Source organism: Phyllobates terribilis, unplaced genomic scaffold (assembly GCF_046119375.1).
Source record: "Phyllobates terribilis strain yellow unplaced genomic scaffold, ASM4611937v1 Scaffold_4647__1_contigs__length_58561, whole genome shotgun sequence".
In the NCBI taxonomy this organism is placed as follows: domain Eukaryota; kingdom Metazoa; phylum Chordata; class Amphibia; order Anura; family Dendrobatidae; genus Phyllobates; species Phyllobates terribilis.
In genome coordinates this window covers 32,273-56,080 of record NW_027367396.1, presented here as the reverse complement: position 1 = coordinate 56,080, position 23,808 = coordinate 32,273, and the positions used below count along the sequence as shown (strand labels likewise).

At 35.1% G+C, this 23,808-nt stretch overlaps 2 protein-coding genes across 2 annotated transcripts; both read right to left on the bottom strand.

Annotated features, from left to right (window-relative positions):
* Window positions 1-9,175: 9,175 nt before the first annotated feature.
* On the bottom strand, window positions 9,176-11,167 carry LOC141249497 (uncharacterized). Its single transcript, XM_073669641.1, has 6 exons — window positions 11,095-11,167; window positions 10,579-10,746; window positions 10,067-10,218; window positions 9,847-9,994; window positions 9,453-9,779; window positions 9,176-9,378 (listed from the first exon to the last, which is right to left on the bottom strand). Exons 1-6 carry the CDS (start codon window positions 11,165-11,167, stop codon window positions 9,176-9,178), a joined length of 1,071 nt encoding a protein of 356 aa, XP_073525742.1.
* A 218-nt stretch (window positions 11,168-11,385) lies between these two features.
* Window positions 11,386-12,952, bottom strand: LOC141249495 (uncharacterized). Its single transcript, XM_073669640.1, has 5 exons — window positions 12,765-12,952; window positions 12,316-12,476; window positions 12,029-12,175; window positions 11,540-11,616; window positions 11,386-11,469 (listed from the first exon to the last, which is right to left on the bottom strand). The coding sequence occupies exons 1-5, from the start codon at window positions 12,950-12,952 to the stop codon at window positions 11,386-11,388; spliced, it is 657 nt and encodes a 218-aa protein (XP_073525741.1).
* Window positions 12,953-23,808: the final 10,856 nt, after the last annotated feature.

Genomic DNA, 23,808 nt, shown 5'->3' with positions numbered 1-23,808 from the left:
GAAGTTCACAGCGTCACAAACAAGGGGAAAAACTATGGATACCGACTCTTAAAATTCAAAATTCAACAAAAAGGGGAAAACTGACCCAAAATTTTAAATGCAAGGATATGCGAGGCTAATCCCCTCCCACATACTTAAACTACACAATGTCCTCATTTTGAAACAAGGACACATATAACTCAAGTGGGAAAAAGATAAATTACCTCTTTGTTGGGTTGCCTCCCGGTCAGCGCCTTTGTTTAACGTCGTTGGCTCGACATACCTCTCTCTCATCCTGCTTCGACCAATCTCTTAGCCACCAGCTCGTCCTTCCGTATCCAGTATTGTTTTATTCCTTCTCTCTCTTTTGTGAGCCCCTTGTCATATCCCTTCTTCTTTACCACATAGTGCCCCAGCGGTAGCTCAGACATTACTTTGGGTACCTAAAATAATGGTGGGAGAAAAAGAGGGATTGCTCCTTCTAATATTATCATGGGGGGACCATCGGCCAATACTAGCTCTAGCATATCAACATCCCTCTCGAGATTCACTATCTTAATTGCAAAAACACTTGCAACCTCATTTCCAGACTCCTCATCACTACCTATATCAAAACTGACTACATCCCCATCAAACTCCAAAGATAATGTCCCTCTCCCTAGGTCCACTTTAGTGTCGGTTGTTCTCATAAATGGTCTTCCTAACAATATAGGTACACCATCTCTATCATTTTCCATATCCATCACATAAAAGTCTGTAGGGAAGAAAAACCTATCTACCTTAACCAACACATTCTCTACAACTCCCTAGGGAGAACAGTCAACCCATCAACTAATTGGACTAGAATATTTGTTTCATATAAAGGTCCAAGTCCTAATTGCTGGCATAGAGAGTACGAGAAAACATTTATAGCGGCCCCTAGATCTAACATAGCACGGTCAAAATTAGTGTTGCCAATTTGGCAAGGGATAGTGATCATACCTGGATCGTTGAACTTACGAAGCATGAGGTGTTGGTAGATTGCGGACACTCTTTCTCCGGTCGCTACTCTGATGGTTTCTTTCTTCCTTTGCTTTTTTTTTTACCGTGCAAAGCTCTTTGAGGAACTTTGCGTATCGCGGTATACTTTGCACCAGCTTGAGTAGGGGAATATTCACAACACATTTATTAAAAATTTCGAACAACTCTTTATCGTCCGTTGGCCTTTTAGTATCCTTTAGTGCTTCTGGGAATGGGGTCGGAGGCTTCTCTAAATCGAGCGAAGGAAAATTTGGGAGAACGTAGTTGCTCTGGAGGAGCTTGAAGTCGCCTCTCGGATCGTCTAATTTTTCTTCCCCCATCAGACCTTCTTTCTCACCTTTCCCCCATCGGACCTTCTGACCTCTGGGAGTCCTCTCACTAGCTCCTTCTTCTTAAGCTTATTCAAAATATGGAGACTGGCATGACCTAGTCGTCGGTGTCATAGATTTGACATGTCGGATATAGAGGCTAGACATAGGTGACTCTCTAGATTGAAGGCAAAGTCGAACAAATAGGTGTTTTCAATTTTCTTTCCATTCATGATAACTTCTTTGTTGGGAGATTAAACCAGACAATCTTTGGTAGTGAATGTGACTGCAATTGCCCCTTCATCACAAATTTGAGCAATGTTGAAAAGGTTGAAACGTAGATTCTCAACTAGATTCACGTCTCTTATTTGTATCTTCTTTGTCAATTCTACATCTTCAGTTCCCTTAATCTTTCCCTTCTTATTGTCTCCAAAGAAGATGTTCCCTCCTTCTACAGCTTGAAATGAGAGCATGATGTTGTGGTTTCCATTCATGTGACAAGAGCAACCACTATCTATATACCAGTTGTCATAGCTTCTCATTTCAACCTTCAAGTAAGACAATCAAGCTTTTGGAACCTACGAAGCTTGGCTTTTATGGGTTGATTATTTTTTGTGAGTGCCTTGGGAACTAGGAACATCCATAGCTTTCTTAGCATGAGCTATACACTCATAGTAAGAAGGATCATTAAAGTCAATCACCTGATTAGGATTTAACTTGATTGGCTTATAAGGCTTACTTTTAAACTCTTCCTTCTTCTTACACTCATAGTACAATAGTGGTAATATCTCATATACACATACTTTCCTTTGCCAAGGTGATATGGGGTTAACTTTTCAAGCTTATCAGGCTTATAATTTTGATTCTTAGCATGCTTCATATAAATGTTTTGAGCATTAGTACCATGAAATCATTTCTTGGTTTCTTTTAGTTCTTTCTCTAATACCCCTATTTTCCTTCCAGATATTCATTCTTACTTTTGCAAGATTGAAGCGCTTTATCTAGAGAATTGATCTTTTCAGTCAATTCCCTAGTTAAAGAGTCGCTAGAAGAAGATGAGGTATCACCATGAGAGTTATAGCTCGGATCAGGTCTAGCTCTGACGAAGACTGTTTGATTAACAATCTTTCTCTCATTCTCTTTTAGCTCAAAAAAGTTTTTGAGCTTAAAAGCAGACCGAGACCCTCCATGCAATATGGACATGCAAGTTTTCCCTGTGTGCTCCAACCAAACAACATAGAATATGCAGGAAAGTCGTTGATTGTCCACATCAATGCAGCTCTCATTTGAAAATTTTGTCTCATATGGATGTCATATGTCATTGTACCTTGGCTCCATAGTTGGTTCAACTCGGCTATCAACGGTTGTAGAAAGATGTCCATCCAGTTTTATGGATTTCGAGGGTCGGGGACAAGTATTGTTAAAAACATGAACTCGTGTTTCATACACATCCCTGGAGGTAGATTATACGGCGTCACAATTACTGGCCATGAAGAGTATTGCTGCCCAAAGCTACCAAATGGTTGGAATCCATCAGTGCATAATCCTAGTCTGATATTTCGCACTTCTGCTGCAAATTCATTATGTAACTCACTGAATTGTTTCCAAGCTGGTGAATCAGACGGGTGACACATCTTCCCATCAATCATTTCATGTTCGGCGTGCCATCTCATATACTTTGCTGTTGCTTTTGAAGCATACAACCTTTGTAGCCTCGGAGTTAGAGGAAAATAGATCATCTTCTTGTACGGCATATTAACTCTTCTCTTCTTCTTTTTTGTGTTGGATTTCCACCTTGGCTTGCCGCATACTTTGCATTGTGTGGCATTTTCATCTTGCCCCCAATAAATCATGCAGTTGTCTATACAACATTCAATTACATCATATGGCAAACCGAGACCTTTCACCAACTTCTTGATGTTAGCAAAGTTGGTTGGCATCTTGTTGTTATCAGGTAACAATTCCTGGATTAGGTCACTCACATCATCTACTAAGGACACTGAAGCTCCATGTCGACACTTAATCTCTAACATCTTAACAGGTGCAGACAAAGGTGAGTGTTTCTTATTACCATGCCATATGTCTCCTTCAGCTGCACGCATCATATCATAAAACTTCTGAGCTTCTTCATTCGGAGCTTCTTCATTCACACCTTCTTCTCCAAACATTCCTGGCCCAGCTGCATCAATAACCATTCTCTGAACTGAATTGTATTCCACATTTCCATACTCGAACTCTTCAGACGGTTGTTGCACACCATTCTCACCATGATGAATCCATACAAAATACTCTCGCACAAACCCGTTAGTCATGACGTGTAACTTCACTTCATCGACGCTTCGATAAAACGTATTCTGACATGTAGTCTTACTACATGGACACTTCATCTAATCGCCGTCCATACACTCAGGATGTTGCATAGCAAATTCAAAGAACTTGTCAAGATGACTTACGAACTCTAATGAGAGCATGCCATCTCCTAATATTCTATTATACATCCAACTACGATCAAAGCTCAATTTTCGAATTGTTTTATTATCCCTTAACATGTATATAACTATAGAGATTCTATTAATGGACCAATAAATTCAATAAATAACTCATATAAACAAATTCGCAAATTCCTATAATTGACAAATTTGCAAATTCAATTTATTTTCCAAATTCCCAAATTCAACCAATCGCAATTGATTCTACAAATTCACATTTCCACCAATTTCACATATCGACAAATTCGTAAGTTCACAAATTCAATTTTTTTCCAAATTCCCAAATTCAACCAATCACAATTGATTCTACAAATTCACATTTCCACCAATTTCACAAATCGATAAATTCGTAAGTTCACAACTTCACACAACATTCTCAAAACATTCCCAAATTCACAATTTCTCAAATCAACCCTAATAATTCATATAACATCAATTCACTCCAAATCATAGTCAAAATCAAGATGCAAGAGTACTATGACGTTGTAGAAAGCTAGGAGGAGACTAATTTGAGCATAAAGCTTCGAATCTAACTAATTCAATCAAAATCTAGTTATCAAAAATTTTCCCCGATTTGTAATTAACAAGCAAGAAAGGAGGAAGAAGAAAGGAGGAGGACGTACCCCTGAAGTCGCCCCTTTGTTTCCGCCCTAGCTCGTCCGCCCTAGCTCGCGTGCCGCCCCTTTGTTTCCGCCGTCGCCGAATCGCCTCGTCTCTCTACCTCAAGTCTGTCTATTGGGAACTGGGAAGACGAGGGTTTTGCGACTTATGTTTAACATTTAGCGTCAAAAATTTCGACGCTAAATTTCATTAAAACACGTCAGCAATCTGGGGATGATTTAGCGTCGAAATTAGCGTCGAAATTTTCGATTCAGATTTTTAATAGTTACCGAGGAAATTAGCGTCGAAACCGTTGCACGCTAAATTAGCGTCGAAATTTTCGACGCAAATGTTGTCCGCCATGATTCCCGCCAAGAATTAGCTTCGAAATTCGTTTTGTCGCTAATTATGGACTTTCTCATATTTAGCATGCAAACCCGCGTTTGTCGCTAAATTTCGACGCTAAAACGCTGTTTTTTAGTAGTGTCTCTTGCTCTGCTCTAATGCTTTAAGCGACTCCCTTGCGCTTCAAGCTGGATCACTGTCTTTGTTCCTATGAGTCTATAACACTTAAGAACTCAAAGAGATAGTTAGACAACTAGTTTGTCTTTATCAAAACTAGAGAAAAGTATTAAGGGTTGTCACCCTTAACTAACATAACTATATATCATTTACCAAGAATGGATGACCCAAACTCTCACATAGGAATAGTCTAAATTTACTTATAAAATTACTAAGAAGCATACTAGAAATTAATAAAATTACTAATTTAGGACTTATTATTGATGTAGTATTCGATGATAACCCTCTGAAGAATAAGATTGGACGGTTATTGTAGGAGAAAGTTTTTAGAGGAGAGAGTAGAAGATGGTTAGTTAACAGTTAATTACACTTAACAATATTTTTCTTGGTTCAATTTTCTTTTAATCAATGTTATTATATACTATTTGGATGATTTTTTTTTTTGAAAATTGGCAATTACTGGGATTTCTTCTAACCTGAAGGCAATCCTGCAGCATCACCATGGATGATGCTTACAAAAGAAATAAGAAAACTAAGGAGAGTAGGATGCAACAAACACAACATCTCTCGTAAAGTCCTGAGGTACATCAGGTAATTGAGAAATAGCTAAATACTTGATAGCTTCTTTTAAATCGATTGTAGAATCCATTTCTGTTGCCAGAATATCACCAGCTTTGTAACTTTAGCGGAAGCAGTAAAAGAATTTAACTTCATCGAATCCCTTGAAACTTTCCTCAATATCATCAGTGATAGTTTGGATACACCAAGGTACATGTCATATCCTCTTAATGGCATTGATAAACGCAAAATTGTCACTTTCAATGATGACGTGCGAGAGATGATGAGCCGCATCCGCTCGAACTACATCCAAAGCCACCAGCCATTCATCGAAGCAATGATTGTCCAAATTCAGGTGAGATGTGATACTATGGAGACCTAATGTTAGGCTTTATTAACACATTTTTAGAACTTTGCTAGTATACATTTTGTCTACAATAATACTTTTTATGTTGTCATTAAAACATTTTCATATATTTAATATATTTCGGCTAACGTGTGATATAGGATCACCGTCTCTAAATAACAAATAGAAGTGATTTAAAAGTTATTAATTGAAAAACGATATTTTTATCACAAAAATATGATTTAAGTAAAACAGAAAAGAATATCATATACACAAAGTGCTAATACGCACACAATGATAACTTTATTTGCATATCACAAAGCCATTTTTTATGGATTTACGGACGATTTTTTCTCTATCCACCATGAACTTGGGGATGTTTTTTTATCTTTAACAAGACTGCAGATATAAAAAAAAGACCGTGAATCCATAGTGGACGAAAAGTCGTCCACAAACCTATAAAAACCGATATTATCACGTGCAAATAACTTTTTAGGATGCACACAATTAATCTTTTTTTCATATTATATGCTCACAATTGTTTATCTATTTATTTCTCACAGAAATTTCGGATTATATAGGGTAAAAGATTCCGATGAATGAAAAGAGAAAAGACCTTTTGGCTTGTATTTAACTTTGTCTCTCTCCGGCAATTGACCGGCGGATAGCCAGACCGGCACTACTCTATATATGTAGTTATATATTTTAAGATAGTCTATCTATACAATTCGAAGAAAACAGTATGTCGTTAACTTAAAACCGGCGAAACAAGCTTCTATTTCATGAAAAAGCCCACCGGAGCAAATGTCAAGACATGCATATACATGCAAGTAAGATTCTTTGTTTTAGCATGGTTTATGTAACGTAATGTACTGATAAAGGCAGCCAGATTGGGTTGGTAAAACATTTCCGAGTTGTGCAATATTCCACTTAGGGATGAGCACGGTTGGTTAACCAATATTCGGTTAATCGAATAACGGTTAACTGGGCACCCCAATCTTGTCGGTTAACCGGTATTGATTAACGGTTGTATTCGGTTAGCCAATCATGGTTATCCGTATTATATTGGTTAACCGGAATGCAAAAAACAAGGATTTCAGGTATAAAAATTAATAAAATTATATTTTCAAAAATGATTTTGAAAATATATCGGCTAATTGATTCACATTCAGTTAACCGACATCGGTTAACCGGATATGCGATTAACCGTTATTGATTAACTGAATACGCCGGTTAACCGTTATTGACTAACTGAATATTTGGTTAGCCAAAATACCAGTTTTCCGGATATTCGGTACGGTTATATGGTTATGGTTGTTTTGCTCACACCTAATTTCACCGCGAGTTCGAAACCTATGAGCTGCGTAGATTGCGTTGTTTCCTGATTTATCATGCTAAGGAGTGATAGGTTAGCTGCCTTAGCCGGGAGATTAGTGTGCTCTCTAGTAACGATTTGACACCATCGACAACCCCGACAAAGAAAAGGCAACCAGATTAATAAATAAAATTTAGGTACGAGATCACCTTTTACACTCCATGAATATATTAATTAGTGTTCTTATTTGCGTATAAGGATAAAAATATCAGAAAATTTAAAGTGGGTTTTTATTTTAACTAGAGCACAAAAAATTTAAGTTATGAGGCCAATTAAATTATGAAATTGGCAGAGAAAAACAATGAGTTTGCATGATTGTAGGTTTGTAGGGTTATGGGAAACATTGGGGACAAGTTATATAGTTTGAATAGAATCTTGATAAACACATAACAATTATTCGCGTATCATAAAATCGTTGACTATGAATATATGAACGATTATAAAGTAAATGATTTTTCGTCTACTACAAAATTATAAACAAAAAAAAAACCATCAAATGAAAAAATGGAGTGCAAATTGATAACGAATGACTTTATAATAGGCTTATGATTTTTTGTAACGTGTATATCATTTGAAATTTAAGTAATTTAAATATTGATACAGCTAGATTTTGCTGTGAAATCAGGAGCCCAAGTTCTTAAAGTATCACTAATTTGTTCATCATACATTGATGCAATTCAACAATTTTCTTCCAAAATTCATGCATACATGCATTAGCTCAGCAGTCTTAATTATTTTTTAACATCGTTTACAATTTTCTGGATTATAATTCATAAACTCTAATCATTAACAAATGAAACAAGAACACTTGAGTCCATGTTACTGCTGACCCAACGACACAACACAACACCGGCCTTGTTTAAATTAATTTTTTGTCAATTATTTGTTTCCTATTTCTCATCATAACCAAGACATTTCAAATACACGAAATTATAGTTTTGGTACGAATTAGGAGCTGAAATTTCAACTATTAAGAGTAGCATTTGTTAATTTTGCATATTGCTGTACACGTACAGTCATATTGAGTTTTAATTGTTTGTATTCGAATTCAACAATACAGTATCTATAAAAATCATTATGTAATCGTTTTATAGATATTGTTATATGTGATGAGTGAACTGGAATGTATATTGGCGCAGCTAATAAGTGATATATAGACAATCATTTAGTGAGCAACGAGAATATAACAGTGCAAACAACACATACTAATTAATAATCACTACTTCACAACGTGGCCATGTGGAGTGGACTCCTCCGTTTTCATCCCATCATCACATAACTTCACCTAATACTCTATAACGTATAACACATCACAAAAAGTAATTCGCACATTACAGGAGTCATTAACTATGGAATTAGTAGTGATTTTTGGGGATAGAGTTGATCAATCACACCATAAAAATACTTTCATATCATTTCTTTTAGGAAATATATGTTTTCTTTTGAAAATAGACAATCATTCAAAAAACAATATAAATCCCAGTTTTGCAGTAGTAAAATTGGTTGTCCTGACCCAAAAATACAATTAATGGCTTTTGTATAATGAGTATTACTAGAAGGGATTATAGTCCGGTGAGTAAGACAAAAAGAAACAATAAAATATTAGCAAGTAATTAAATTTTGTATCAGACGACATCAGAGGTTGCACGGGTGGTGCAAATTAAAATCAATTTTTAATTATACAATCAAGATTTGCCTCATCACTACAGCTGCCACCATATTAATCACGATGAAATTAAAAAAAAAGGAATTCTACTACCTAGGCTTGTAATCACACACAGCTACTGATGTGGATATCCGTTGGCATAATCCGGATCCGACCCGAACTCTTGGATCAAACTATCCATATAGGATCCAGTTAGATAAGCACAGAAATGCAATCTTGGAGCCTCAATGTGAGATCAAACATGCCGTTTACACTGGAAAAAAAAGTCATGTGATTAAAGTAAAGAGGATTTTTATGAGTAGTGAAATCAGATTAATCCGATTCTAATCTGGCAATGTATTCATCATAGTATTTCCCTGCTCTCTCCAAATCTCCAAGCTCAGTATAGCAGTCAGCAATGGCACCGTAGGCTTCTGTGTTTCCAGACTCTTCTCCTTGTCTTTTAGATATCTCCAAAACCAGACTATGGTATGTAATGGCATCACGGTACTTTCCTTGCCTTTGCAATGAAGCTCCTGAAAAGGAAGAAGATGATTCATTCATTCATCTCATGAAATAACTGAAGAGGTATGGTGATGAAGAAACAAACCTAAGCCTCTGGCTGCTTTCTTTTCCTCAATAGGATCATTTAGTTGCTGAGCAAGCTCTAATCCAGCTTTGAACTCCACATATGCTTTCTCTGGATCTTGATTCCTGAGATAATTTTTTCCCGTCTTTAAACGAGTCATCATTTGATGCCTTCTTGGATCAACTACAACCTCACTCTCTGCGATTCTTCCACTACCACCAACTGGAGCGTAGCTTAAAGAAGGAGCATAAGACTCTATTTTGGCTTGTCTCCTTAAAGCTGCATTTATCTGACGTAGCTGTTCGTTCACTTTCTGCAGCTCTTCTTTTCTCTGTCTTGCAAGTAATCCTAAAACAGAACCATGGAGCTAAAATAAGCAGTACCAGTAGAAAAGGATAATCAGTAGTGTTGATACCTCCAACAGTAGCTCCTACAAGAGCAACAAAAAGCAGAAGAGGCATAGTGAACATGGAGTTTTCAGTCTCGCATGTTTCTGCTAGCGCTTCCAATGGAGCAGCAAGCATCAACATGTTAGTCCAGAGAAGTGGTAAACCGAGCATTCCCTGTTGTGAAGAAGATATGTTCAATCACAATTGATAAAAGAAGTAAAGCAACAAAACAATGCAAAATTGTACCTTATTAGAAGCCGGTTTCGCCAATTCAGCTAGTAACTGCTCATTGCTTATCTGCTCAGACTTAGAGATTGCTGAATTAATAGATAGTATTGACCAACGGGAATCTTGGATGGATAGAAACAGCTTCTTTAGGTTGCAAGACACTGAACCTCCTGGTTAACCAAATCTTTTAGATATACTACGCAAACCCAAAGCTGAAAATTCATATATTCAGTCATCTAACGTGCACATGAATGTCATCATGTCACAAACACTTAAACCAAGATCATGAACACATCATGTATGCATTTTTTCCTTCTATAATGATCAAGCCTTACTAGAACAGATAAACGGCCACACAATTGAATAGAAAAAGTGCTTCCCTCTTTCGATTGAAATGTGAAAATTCCACAACTGAAACTGGATTCCCCAATAATTCTCAAGTTAACTGCTCGCACATTTCAGAGCTACCCCATTTACAAATTCCACACTGAACCTTTAGGGTTTAAGAAAATAGACAAGGAAAAACATACCCAGAACTTGGAATCTTCTGGGCACAATCTGGAATCGGTGGGAGACGCTTGGAGGGTTGCGATGAGGGAGAAGGCAGGAACAATCCAGGATCATATTTCCCCGTTGGTAAGAGCTTCTCAGCTTCTGAGAGAATGAAAGAAGTTCGCACGAGACGACGGCGTTTTGAGCTGGTGAATTGCAAGAAATGAAGTATCCAACTTCAAGCTCGGTGAGACAGTGGAGGATGGGAACAATGGAGATGATAAACCGTGGGGTAGGTTGGTGGATAAAACGGAAATTTTGTTTATTCATTCTATTCTGTTCTATTCAATGTGCCCCTTTAGTATGAGAAAATCGTACCGTAGAAAGTTCAATTTCAACTAATGCATGCTAGTCTGATTTGATCTTGAAGCTAATTTAGGAGTAAATAAACCTCGGTTCACCAAAAGCAACAAAATTTAGAAGCAATTAACTTTCGTGTAAACATGTGACCTTCGTCACATTTTAAAATTGTCATCAGTTTAAGGGCATCAAACCTTCCCATGTTGGCTGTTTGCTATTTACCCACATCCATAACACGTTGAAATATGTAATGAATATAGTGATCATAATAGGTCATTGCAAAGGTTTGATGTAACAGTTGAAGTTGACAGAGTATGAGTATAGAACAAGAACCCTAGGGCAACAATGCCAAATCTGCGGGAAAGCATCCTCAAATGCTGCTAATTTCAAGATAATGCTTAAGTGGGTACTGTGAAGATATAGTTATCGGAATTAGGGTTGTTGTCCATTTAGGATAGCCTGAACAAGTAAAGCTCAGATGTCATTCACCAGATCTTCTTCCTGACCCAGAACAGCAGAATCACCACTCCGATCACTATAGCCACCGGGGCCCACTTCTTGATCAGGGCCTACACATTTGCACGTGCTCTATCAGAACAACATACAAGAACAAAGCAAGCTTAATTAGAGAGGACTCACCTGTCGGTTAAGGTCTCGCGCCTTATCAGCATAAACACGAGATTCTGATGTCAGTCGGCTCGACATTTGGCTAACCTCTGCAAATTCAGTATTTAAAACTTAGCTATGAATTTGGATATACCACTTTCTACCCAAAAAGAAAGAAACCAAATGGCATTGTAAAGTCACTGCATTTCATTAGTTCCCACATGTATTAAATCTTCTTTAAAAATAATAAGATGATTCCTTCAGCACATGTAAGAGTTGTGTTATCTGGATGGCCATATCTCGATATTCCATGGTAAATGCACAGGTACTTCTACATCCATCTTGGGTTTAGATCTAAAAGTTGATTTCAATATTTTGCTTTTTTCCATCAAAAGAGATTTCACTTTAAATGTTCTCTAAATATTCCTTACTAACCATGAACTTAGAGGCTTAGACATGTTCAAGTCAACTCACATAATAATAATAATATTTTGTACGATAATAGACAGAAGAGTCACTTACGATCCAGCTTTTCACCAACACCGAGAACCTCTTGAACATTTCGAGTCATAATCTGGTGGACTTCATAAAGCTCATCATTCAGTTTGGAGATGTTCCTTTGAGTTTGGGTGTCTTGATATAGTTTCTTTGTTCTTTGTATGAATGCATCTGTCATAGATCATAAAATAAATATAAACAGAGATAATACATGACAGAGAAGTACAAATTAAAATATATTAGAATAAATGAGCAATTCAGTATGGAAAAGAATTCGACTAAATACAACAAAATGAAAAATAAAGACCTACCAAACTTAATGAAGGCATATGGCCTTGCAGCAGTCTCTATCTGACTCCCATTGACATGCTCAAATTCATTTTTCAGGTCTTCCAGGTATTGAAAAGCTAGTTTCTTTGGGTAAGCACGATCACACATTGTCAAATAACAAACCCTCCCTTCAATAATATAGCTGATTGGGTTAAGGAATCACCAGAGTCTAAATTACCAGCCTTTCCAACTAATTTTTCGTTTTTAGATATTCCTCTAAAAAAGAATGCTGAAGCATAAGTTTCACTTCATGGTTCCTGCTATTTTACTATTTAAGTTTGAAAACTGCAAATTCGTTGCACGAATCATAAATAAGGTTCTTCACTGACCACACAAAAATTGTATGGCAAGGTAGATCGAGTACAGGAAAGAGGAGCTCAAAATTCAACATAATGATTGGCATAGTGAGCTCTAGATAGAAAAAGGATACTGAAAGACGAAAGGACCACTCTCAACTGACATCCTTGAGGCCTCATTATGGCCTTGAGATAGATTCTTAAACAAAGATTTAATTTGCTGCTTGTAATGTTCAGCATTAGGCACATCACGGCTGTCATCCAGTCCCTCTGCTAGGGGAAGGCCATCAGTAACACGAGCAACCATTGTTAACTTAACCATTGTTTACCGACAAGGTTTCTGCAATTAAAAAAAACAAGGAACAATGAAAGATGAACAACACGCTTGTCATCATAGACCATCATTCTTCTTCTATTATAAACTCTTTACTTTGGAACATCAAGAAAAGGTTGTGCAAACTCTAGGAAGAGTTAACTCATTAACAATTTTAGATAACAGAATCTTCCTATGACTTCATAGTGAAAACTGAAAATTAGTAACCAAAATGATAAATCCAACCATTCCAGTTCTGTTAAAGAAACAATTTCAGTTAACAATCAGCACAGCAAAATCTTCTAATAATTGGATCTATTTCAGATGTCACCAACACACAATTCCAAACCCTGAATACCTAAATGCATACATAGCTAAGCGTGAAAATTGTAAGAGTAAGTGATGAAAGATCGCAAATTGTAAGAGTAAGTGATGAAGAAACTGCACAAAATTGCAAATTGTAAGAGTAAGTGATCTTAAAAGCCAGTGCACAAAATTGTCATTAATAAGCTTACGTTTTTCATCACTGAGACAAAGATGGTGCTGGCATCTTTCAAAGCAATGAAAGATTACAAATTGCAAGAGTAAGTGATGAAGAAACCTGGGAAGCTCCATATCTAATGTTTTCAATCCAAAACCTAACTAAACCACTCATAACATAAAAAAAAACTGAAATTGAAAAGAGGATTAAACAGCAGGTGCAAAATTGCGATGAACTTGACCACTACCTGAGAAGAAGTGCAACTGGAGGAGGCGGAGAGGTGACAACCGCAGGCGGAATGGCGGGGGACTTAGGCAGAGGAAGAGGCAGACTGAATGATCGACGCCGGTGGTCTTTGGAGGCAGAGATCTACTGCTTGACCTATTCCATTTCTTTGTTACTGATTTTGGACGGAGGGTATTTGGTGGATAAAAAATAAATCTCACGGTTATCCGATGAAATATTCTAAATTTTGGTACACCCTATGAATTTCACCCCATTTTAATGGTACTAGGTGAAATTTTCAATAAGAGTATCACAGAGGTCTGATATTTTTTTTTCTCGTGTCCTTTTTATTCGTTGCATTTTCGTCTGCTTGTCCCGTCCCTTTTTCATTTCATTGACTTCTTTTTGAATTTATTTGTATGTCTCATTAGAGGTGAGTTCCGGTGTGAACTTCCCTTATGGTGTGAAATGTGAAGAATGTTGAACCATTAGATTAGAAAACGGGCTCCAATGGCGCAGGGCTACTTTTTCAATGGCGCAGGGAGTGTCTTCCGCAAATCAAATGCGGAGGAGGGTATTTTTAGTACAAAAATACGTTCCGCATTTGATTTGCGGAGGTCTTTCCCCGCGCCACTGAAAAACTTCCCTGCGCAACAGAAAGCCCTTAGAAAATGGAGGGCTGAGATTAAAAAATGAGTTTTTTAATGAATCCACGGTGACATTTTTGTAATTAATGGTGAACTGTTTTTCTTTTCTTTTTTTACGTTTTCTGGATGATTTTTTTATCCCCTTAGATGTGAACATTAACGTGTTATATGTGAACATTAGGGTGTTATATATGTACCCGAGAAAGTTCGCACCTCACACCATAAGGACTGTTTTCACCGGATCCTTATTCGTCTCATTAAATGTTCTATGCTTGAATTATTCTAATTGTCAATTTATCTATATATTTTAAAGAGAAATTTGCTAAAAAACACCCCTTATATGGGTGAATTTGACTAAAAATACCTCTTATATCGTTAATTATAAAGTCCCACCCCTTATGTCGGTTCCGTCATCAAATCCCCACCCCTGCCTTGTTTCTGTTAACTTTTCTGTTAAGGGGTGGGGCTTTATAATTAACGATATAAGAGGTGTTTTTAGTCAATTTTTTAGCAAATTTCTCTATATATGTAGATAAGTATAGAGGGATGTTGTAATTCATGGTAAATAAATTTTTGATTGGCTTCAGATCAAACTCCAATTGAAACTGAATGATCAAGTACTAATAATTAACAAAGCCGGTCGGCTAAGAAATTCTTCTTTCGGCCTTCGGCAATAAAACGCTTGTTGGTTGTGCTGTACTGGCCGCTGGGTCAATTTCTGAGCCGGTCGGCTCAGAAATTCTTATTTCAGTCGTCGTCTGCCATTGAAGACCCACGGTGAAGCTTCGACTCCATCTCGACCTTGGGCAATTCTCCACCAAATCCAGCAATTGAATGACCAAACTGCCGATTCAGAGTCCCAATTGCCCAGATCTATACTCCAGTCTCCGAAAATCGTACCCAACACCTGGATTTCGACCCTTGTTGCCAGTTTCCATTTGTATGATGTAGTCGCCACCGTCATCGTTGTTGTGCCGCATTCGTCGTCGTCGTTGCCCTATCCGCCTTCTCGTCATTTGCCTCCGTCTTTCGTCGCCGAGTTCTTTATCAGTGAGTACTGCTGCCGGTGGTGGGTTCTACAGATAGCCGTCGTGCCCAAATCCGGCCTTTGTGCAACCGTTGCAGCCGGTGTGTGGCTTGTCCGCCTCAATTGTGCCTAGATCTCCGACCGTCAAGTTGAGCCCAGATCTAGCTTGCACAGCCGGTGCGTGACTCGTCTGGATTGAACCCATATAGTGGATTGGATATCAGAAAGAGGAGGGCGTATAGGGAGAGAGGTCACCGGAGACGGAAAAGTTCGTCCGAGGAAGAAGAAAGAAGAGTCAAAGAACCAGTAAAAAAAGGGAAAATAGAAGTAAAAGAAGAACAAAGGAAGGAGGATCGTTTGTTTTTCCTGAAAAAATTGCTAAAAAACGCCCCTTATTATATGCGTGAATTTGACTAAAAACACCTCTTATATCGTTAATTATAAAGCCCCACCCCTTAACAGAAAATTTAACAGAAACAAGGCATGAGTGGGGATTTGCTGACGGAACCGATATAAGGGGTGTGGCTTTATAATTAACGATATAAGAGGTGTTTTTAGTCAAATTCACTCATATAAGGGGTGTTTTTTAGCAAATTTCTCTATTTTAAAATAGTAAATCTCTCACTAAATGTTCTATTCTTTTTTTTGTAGGGGTTATCGAGGGTGTCGGGCCGTTACTAGCGAGTCCACTAATCCCCCCGCTAAGGCAGCTAGCCCATCACTTCTTAGCATTGTTAAATCAGGAAACAATGCAATCTACGCAATTCAAGAGTTTTGAACCCGCGATGGAATATTGTACACCTCGGAGATCTACTCCTCATTTTCATTCTACTATCACCCCTGGGACAAATGTTCTATTCTTGATTTAGTCTAATTCTCAATTTTTTCAAATAGGTTGGCCTTATTTACTAGATATGGGCTAAAATTATAATGAAGCAATTTTCGGCCTTATGCATAACAAAATTTACCACAAGGTTTGCAACAACAATGTCCTCAAATTTGATATGGTCTTGCCTAAAGTACTAAAAAATGACTCAAATTTCAAAATGGATCTCCACTACCCGTAATATATATATATATGATAATAATGATAGATAAAGATGTCATTCCGAAAAAATCATATATATGACATGTATCTTCTATAACAAAATAAATTTTTATCAATACGTATGAAATCAATTTATAAATAATAGAAAAATGACAAGTCTATGATGATGCAGTCCCATTGATATAAATACACATTAAAAATATATAAAAATAGCCATGAATGAAAATAAAAATAATACTTTGATTTTGTCAAACTCTCTGCTTATGTTAAACTGAGTTACTTTTATACCTAAAAATGGAGGTTTAGGCAATCACCTAGCAAATGAAAATAATAAAGCTCTGCCAATGAAACCGATTTAGAAACTTCTCTCTGAACAAGATAACATATGGACGCAGATAATTAGAGAAAAATATTTGGAAAACAGAAATATCTTGGATATTGAAAAATCCACCAAATACTTTTGACAATTTAATAAACTAATCTCATTAATTCCGAAAGTCAAAAAAGGTAATCGATGGATATTTGTAAATGGAGAAAAAGAATTCTGGACTGACAAATGGTTGCCTCAAACTAACATCCTTGAATACAACAATAATCAAAATCTATAGGAAAATGTTAGTGACTAACTTAAGTCTGATAAAATTTGGGATTTTATTAAACTCAACAAAGTACTACCTGATGCTATTACTCTCCAAATTGCTCAAATTAGGATGTCGAGTTTCTTCAATATTGAAGATAAAATGGTTTGTGAACATGATAACCCGGGTTGACTTTCAACGAAAACAACCTTTGAGTTATGCTGATCTAAAAAACAAAAGGTGAGCTATACATCGTTACAACGGAAAAACTAAATAGGCTTTATCACAAAGTGTCATCGCAATGCTCATTATGTCAAGATCATAATGGGGATTCCGGCCATTTGTTCTTTTCATGTCCTATTACTAGGAAAGTATTTGATAAGTTTAACACACATTTGGTTCAACACTTTGGTTGGAAGATTTAGGCATTCTCCTAGTAAATGAAAATAATATGCTCTACCAATGAACCAATTTAGAAACTTCTCTCTAAACAAGATAACATCTAAACACCGATAATTAGAGAAATATATTTGGAAAACAAAAATATCTTGGATATTGAAAATTCCACCAAATACTTTTGACAATTTAATAGACTAATCTCATTAATTCCGGAATTCAAAGAAGGTAATAGATGGGTAATTGGAAATGGAAGAAAAAAATTCTAACCTGATAGATGGTTGCCTCAAATTAACATCCTTGATTACATCAATAATTTCAATATACATGGAAATATTAGTGACTACCTTAGGCCTGATAAATCTGGAATATTATTAAACTCATGGAAGTATTACTTGATGCTATTATTCTCCAAATTGCTCAAATTAGGATGCAAAGATTATTCAGTATTGAAGATAAAATGGTTTGGGAATATGATAACTCGGGTTGTTTTTCAACAAAAACAACATTTGAGTTATGTCGATCTAAAACACAAAAGGTGAACTATACATCGTTACCATTTTAGAAAAAATATTTACGGCCAAATATAAAAGATCTCTTATGCAAAGCATGCTTAGAAAATCTTCCGACAACGGAGAAAATAAATAGGCATTGCCACAAAGTAATGCTCATTATGTAAAGAACATAATGAGGACTCCGATCATTTGTTCTTCTCGTTCCCTTTTACTATGAAAGTATTTGATAAGTTCACCAACACATTTGGTTTAACACTTTAGCTGGAATGTTTAGCATGAAAATAATAAGGCTCTTCCGACGAAACTAATTTGGAAACTTCTCTGTGAACAAGATAACTTTTGGACGTACATAATTAGAGAAAAATATTTGAAAAACAAAAATATCTTGGATATTGAAAATTCCACCAAATATTTTTTGACAATTTAATCGAAGGAAAAAATTTCTAACCTGACATATGGTTATCTTAAATTGACATCCTTGATTACAGTAATAATCCCAGTCTACAAGAAAATGTTAGTGACTACCTTAGGCCCGATAAAATCTAGAATATTATTAAACTCAAGAAAGTATTACCTGATGCTATTACTTTCTAAATTGCTTAAATTAGGATAGCGAGATTCTTCAATATTGAAGATAAAATGGTTTGGGAACATGATAACTCGGATTGTTTTTCAACTAAAACGACATTTAAGTTATGAAGATCTAAAAAACAAAAGGTGAACTATACATCGTTATCATTTTGGATAAAATGTTTATCTCCAAAGATAACAAATTTCTTATGGAAAGCATGTTTAGACAACCTTCTGATAGCGGAAAAACTAAATAGGCATTACCACAGAATGACATCGTAATGCTCATTATGTCAAGAACATAATGAGAATTCTGACCATTTGTTCTTCTCATGCCCCTTTCCTACGAAAGTATTTGATAAGTTCAATGCATTTGGTTCAACACTCTGGTTGGAAGATCCTAGTAACTTTATAAGGATCATCATGCATGATGATTTACGTCTGGCATATGATTAAGTGAACTTTGTATGCTTCGTTAAAAAACAATAGTAATAAAAGTAAATCTAAGTTTTAAAAATCTATCTATCTATATATAAAAGTCAAGGAAACACCAAATTATTACCTCAATTATTTTGACAAATGTCAAAATAGTTATTTTATAATATATTTATCGTCACATAATATTCGCACACGGTCAACAATAAGTTGTATGTGATATTGCGGTCAACATTGAAAATAGAATGTGAAATTAAGTATAGTTTAAACATTGTTTCAATAGATGGTCCGTAGTACAAGAACACTAGTGTCATCTAATACACAAAAGAAAAAGATTATATTTAAAGTAGAGAAAATAGTAGGAGAGATAAAAGGGTAGTCCCTTACCCATATAAATACCATCACAAAAATACAAACACAAATAATACACCTACCACAGTAATGATATTGATCATACATGATATAGCACGATAATCCTTTCTTTTGCACCAACAAGTAGTTATATAACACACAATAATACATCAGAATGATCGATGGCCCATGCAAAGAACGAGCATCTAGTACTAGTTTATACTACTAGTATATAGGAACACCGGTTCCGGTAAAGGTTAAACGTCTAATATATCTATATAATATTTGGGAAAATTTCACATAATTTTTTTTCATGTGTGAGGAACTAAAATAATGCTAGTCCTTGAATTTTAAAATAATAATAATAATTAGGATTCAACCTCATTTTATATGAGTTGACTAAATTAACATCATTGACCACCTGCTACTGGACGTTGATTTCAAATTGTTTTATAAAAAAACTAGGTTGATGAAGCCCGCGCTTTGCACGGACTTTTGTTTGGGATTTGAGATTTTGTATAATGTGTAATGGTATGTGGTAGATCATTTCGGATTGAGTTTTCTTGGGCTAGAGTAGATCTATGCATGTGTGAAGAAGTATTAAGCTCAATATTGATCATCACTAAAATATTTAATTGTTTTCCTTTTTGCAAGGAAAAAATCCCAAAGAAAGATATAGTTTTATAAATAGGTCTAACGATGTTTTTTTATACAAGTGGAATGCATGTAGAAAAGGCAACTTAGTTGTTTAGTTGTGGTACAAGTCTTAAGAGTGAGTTTAACTAATATACAATTGGTGAGTAATTTCTTAATTGACATGTATCTAATTATCACCTATCTTTTATCTAAACTATCTTTGACCTTGATAACAAGTTTTTCTTTGTATCTAAAACAACTCAAATTACAAATCCTCATGATACAAATCAATAAATTGTAACTCAAGCATGTACATGAATACCCCTCACTACAACACAATATCAAATTCTTTCTCCAAAAGTGTCCTTACTTTCAAAATTTATCAAGGAATACCTATTCTAGACTAGATCTAACACTATAGATAAAATAACAGTCAATTCTTAATAACATAACTTTGTAGTTTCAATAAGGATGGCATTATTATAACGAACATTGATATATAAATTTTAAATTTCTATAATTATAAAAAATGTAATACTTAGCAATACGACAAAAAAGTACATAGACTCAATGTAATATCAAAATGACTAAATAAGATTCATTTTATTTTCAACAAGTGGGCAGATATCTACTTTCAAGGATATAAATTTTTATTTTAAGAATGGTTTGAAAATGCTCTAATTATTTTTTAAGCAATTTAATTATTCAAAATCTCTATTTTATTATTAGGACTGAAATAAAAAATGCATTAATGGGGGTATCATAATTGTACATTTCACTTTTATATATATTTATGTTCTAATTTAGTTAGTGATTATATCAAATTTACATAATGTACATCAACTCCATTACCACTATGTGTTTCGTCACCCTTAATATCATAGTCTCACAACTGTTCAAATTCCTCTCTCTAGGTTTCAAATCATTTCGATTCTTATTGGCGTTACCATACTTATTTTGTATTGCAAATATATTACTTATTTAATTGTTTATGGCTTACATGAAGCTTCATGATCCATGTAGGCATTTTTGAAATTATACACAACATTTATAAATATAAAAAAGAATAACAAAAAAACTGTATAATTAGAAGTTCTGGTTAATGAGATTCCAATGATTTAGAAGTCTGGATTGCGTTCGAATTACAAAGAGGACAAAGTATTGGATACTAAGACTTGAACTCCAATAAACACATGAATTTCAGTAACATATTCTTAGTGTTGTGACCTTCTACTACACCTCTATCCATACATCTTAGCCTATCGAATAAGAATAATTTAAAATGGCAAGGTGTTTTAACTACCCCTACTGCATGTCTTTCCCATAAAACCTCTATATGGAACAATAACTTGTCCGATCTATTATAATATCATATACCGTGTTTCCGTGAATCCTTTTGAAAAAAAGTATTATTAATAAACATAACAATTGTGATATTCATCCTACAGATGTAGTGTAACTTTGAAGATAGTAATAAAATAGAGAAGACAAGTGGTGTAGTTTTTGGAATACGTATATACCTTGTAGAAGTGTTGTTAAGTTGGGTCCCTCTTGAAGCATAAGTGGTTTTAACCACTTTGAATTAGCAACTCTTGTATTATAACATAGAGTTGGTCATGTCAAGATGTTGAGTGAAAATTATAGAAACAACTCACACTACTTTAGATAAGAAGTACAAGTCTCACTCTAATGCTAGTTTCTTAAGCGGTGCGATAAGAACATTGTTATTGAGATTGATATTGGATGCTTCTATCAAAATCTTCTCTTACATTATATCTGTGGATTGCTGTGTGGGTGAAGGAGCCATGAGGGCCAATAGATGGAGTATTTATATAGTTGCAGATCATGTGGAAAAGGAGATGAAGAGTTATCGATTGTATAGTAACTCATAGGAACTCATGCGACTTTATTGCATGGGGGTTGCTTCATGTTTAAATGTAGTGGAAGGAGTGAAGAAGTTGAAAGATAATGGTATGTATGACAATCAATAATTGTTTCAACATAATATTTGTACTTTTAAATATTTTTATCCATTAATAAAAGGAGTTTAAGAGGTTGTAATTAAATAAGAATGTGTAAAATTCACGGATCAAAGACGTTATGGTGGAAGAGAGAGAGCTAAAGGGAATTAATGGGGTGATGAGAGAGAGTACAAAACGTCCTTACCATTCAAGACGAAAAAGGATCCACATTTAATTTTCAGCGTAAAGGGTATAAAAAGGAATCTTAGAAGATATTAGTGGTAGTGTAAAGGATAAAATAGAAATTTTGAAGTTGAGATGGAGGTAAATTGACCCTCAACTCAACATTTATAGTATACTAGGTTGTATATGCCCGTGCTTTGCAGGGGCTTTGGTTTGTTGGTTTATATTATGTGTGAAGTGAATATAATTTATATTATATGCTCTAAAATTGAATGAAGTGAGAAATATTTTACATTATATTCTCAAATCGAGTGACTAAGTGAAAAAGAGTCATGATTTTAATATTATAAATCTCCCTCCTAAATCATGGAATATCATTTATTCAATACAAAGAAAAATTGTTTCACCTCATTCTTTTGTATTTGACCTATAACAATATAGAAATTATAATTTCATAACCAAATCAAACAAGATTACAAGTTGCACTACAACCTAAACACAAAAAACAAAATAATACTAAACCTCTTCACATAATAAAAGCTATACATATACATATTTTCAAATGACTAGTGATACAATGGTTGATAGCTCACACAAAGATGAAACACCATCAAATTATAATAGTTCATCTCTCAAGATAAATTGTCAAAAATAAATATAATTATGCTCCTATAGTTGCTCCCAAAATTAGCTATAACATCAATAATTGTCACATAAAACAACTAAAGAAAATTCAATATTAGCATCCATTTACCATTTAAGACGACGTGTCATGAAAGATTCGATCACGTTCATTAGTAAGAAGGAACACCATACAACATAAATGTTTAAAGTCGTAGATAATGGCAAAGATTACTGAAAGGGTAAAAGGAAAATACATAGGAAAAATAATGGATAGATGGAGTTAGTGTAGGGGTAAAATGGAAATAGTAATTGAATTCGTGGTATTTGATGGATCTCCAAGTTCACTTTATAAGTATATATATATAATATGTATATATATTGGATAAATTAGTCAGATATATAAACATTCATGAATTTTTTTATATTTTGCATTGCACTATTCAAGTCCCTAAAATGAATGATACTACGTTTGTATCTACCTCCCTGCATGCGCTATCATCCACCAAGGCAACACCACATGTCACGGTAATACTATATGATGATTTTCTTGGCCTAGTTTGTCATATTAAACTATTTTGTAGAGGCAGCGTGTGTGTGTGGGATAGTAAGAGTATTGTAATCTGTGTCATCTCTCTCAATGTAGAGTAAACAATTCATTAAAGACAATTATTGCAAGCTTCAACACTCATTGACCCATCAATTACTAATTACTGACTTTCACAATTAATGGTAGCTAATATTCATCCCCATTTGCACCTTTCTTATTACTCTCACACAAATACTTCCTACACAATATAAAAAATCAATCATTGCCCTATTTCATTTTAACTCATTTTCATTATTTAATCCTTTTAACTTTTACCTATATGATTAGGCTTTTTGATATATATACAAGTAATGAAGAACATGTAAGAGAATAACAAGAGCAATATAACTGTTACGAAATTAACTTTTGGGAACGTAAGGGAGAGCGAGATTTTGATCATGCTTACCACCTACAGGATGTAGTTCACAATGAATTTTAAAGTGTGGTAGAACCGTCCAAATATTATCATGGTATGATATTGAGAGAGAAAATAGTATCTACACGTTTTCTGATTGAATGAAAAGGATATATGGGATCAACATGAACTAAAACATTATCTCCAAACAATAATGAAGAAAAAGACAAAAGCCTCTTAACGGGAA

Bases quoted from the DNA above. Each gene is read 5' to 3' on its own strand.
- LOC141249497 (XM_073669641.1), bottom strand. From the start codon at position 11,167: ATGATCACTATATTCATTACATATTTCAACGTGTTATGGATGTGGGTA. The intron at 9,995-10,066 runs GTACAATTTTGC...TCTTCACAACAG, and splicing joins CGAAACCGGCTTCTAATAAG to GGAATGCTCGGTTTACCACT. The intron at 9,379-9,452 runs GTTTGTTTCTTC...CTTCCTTTTCAG, and splicing joins GAAAGCAGCCAGAGGCTTAG to GAGCTTCATTGCAAAGGCAA.
- LOC141249495 (XM_073669640.1), bottom strand. From the start codon at position 12,952: ATGGTTAAGTTAACAATGGTTGCTCGTGTTACTGATGGCCTTCCCCTA. The intron at 12,477-12,764 runs GTATCCTTTTTC...TAACCCAATCAG, and splicing joins AGTGGTCCTTTCGTCTTTCA to CTATATTATTGAAGGGAGGG. The intron at 11,470-11,539 runs GTGAGTCCTCTC...GCAAATGTGTAG, and splicing joins CGCGAGACCTTAACCGACAG to GCCCTGATCAAGAAGTGGGC.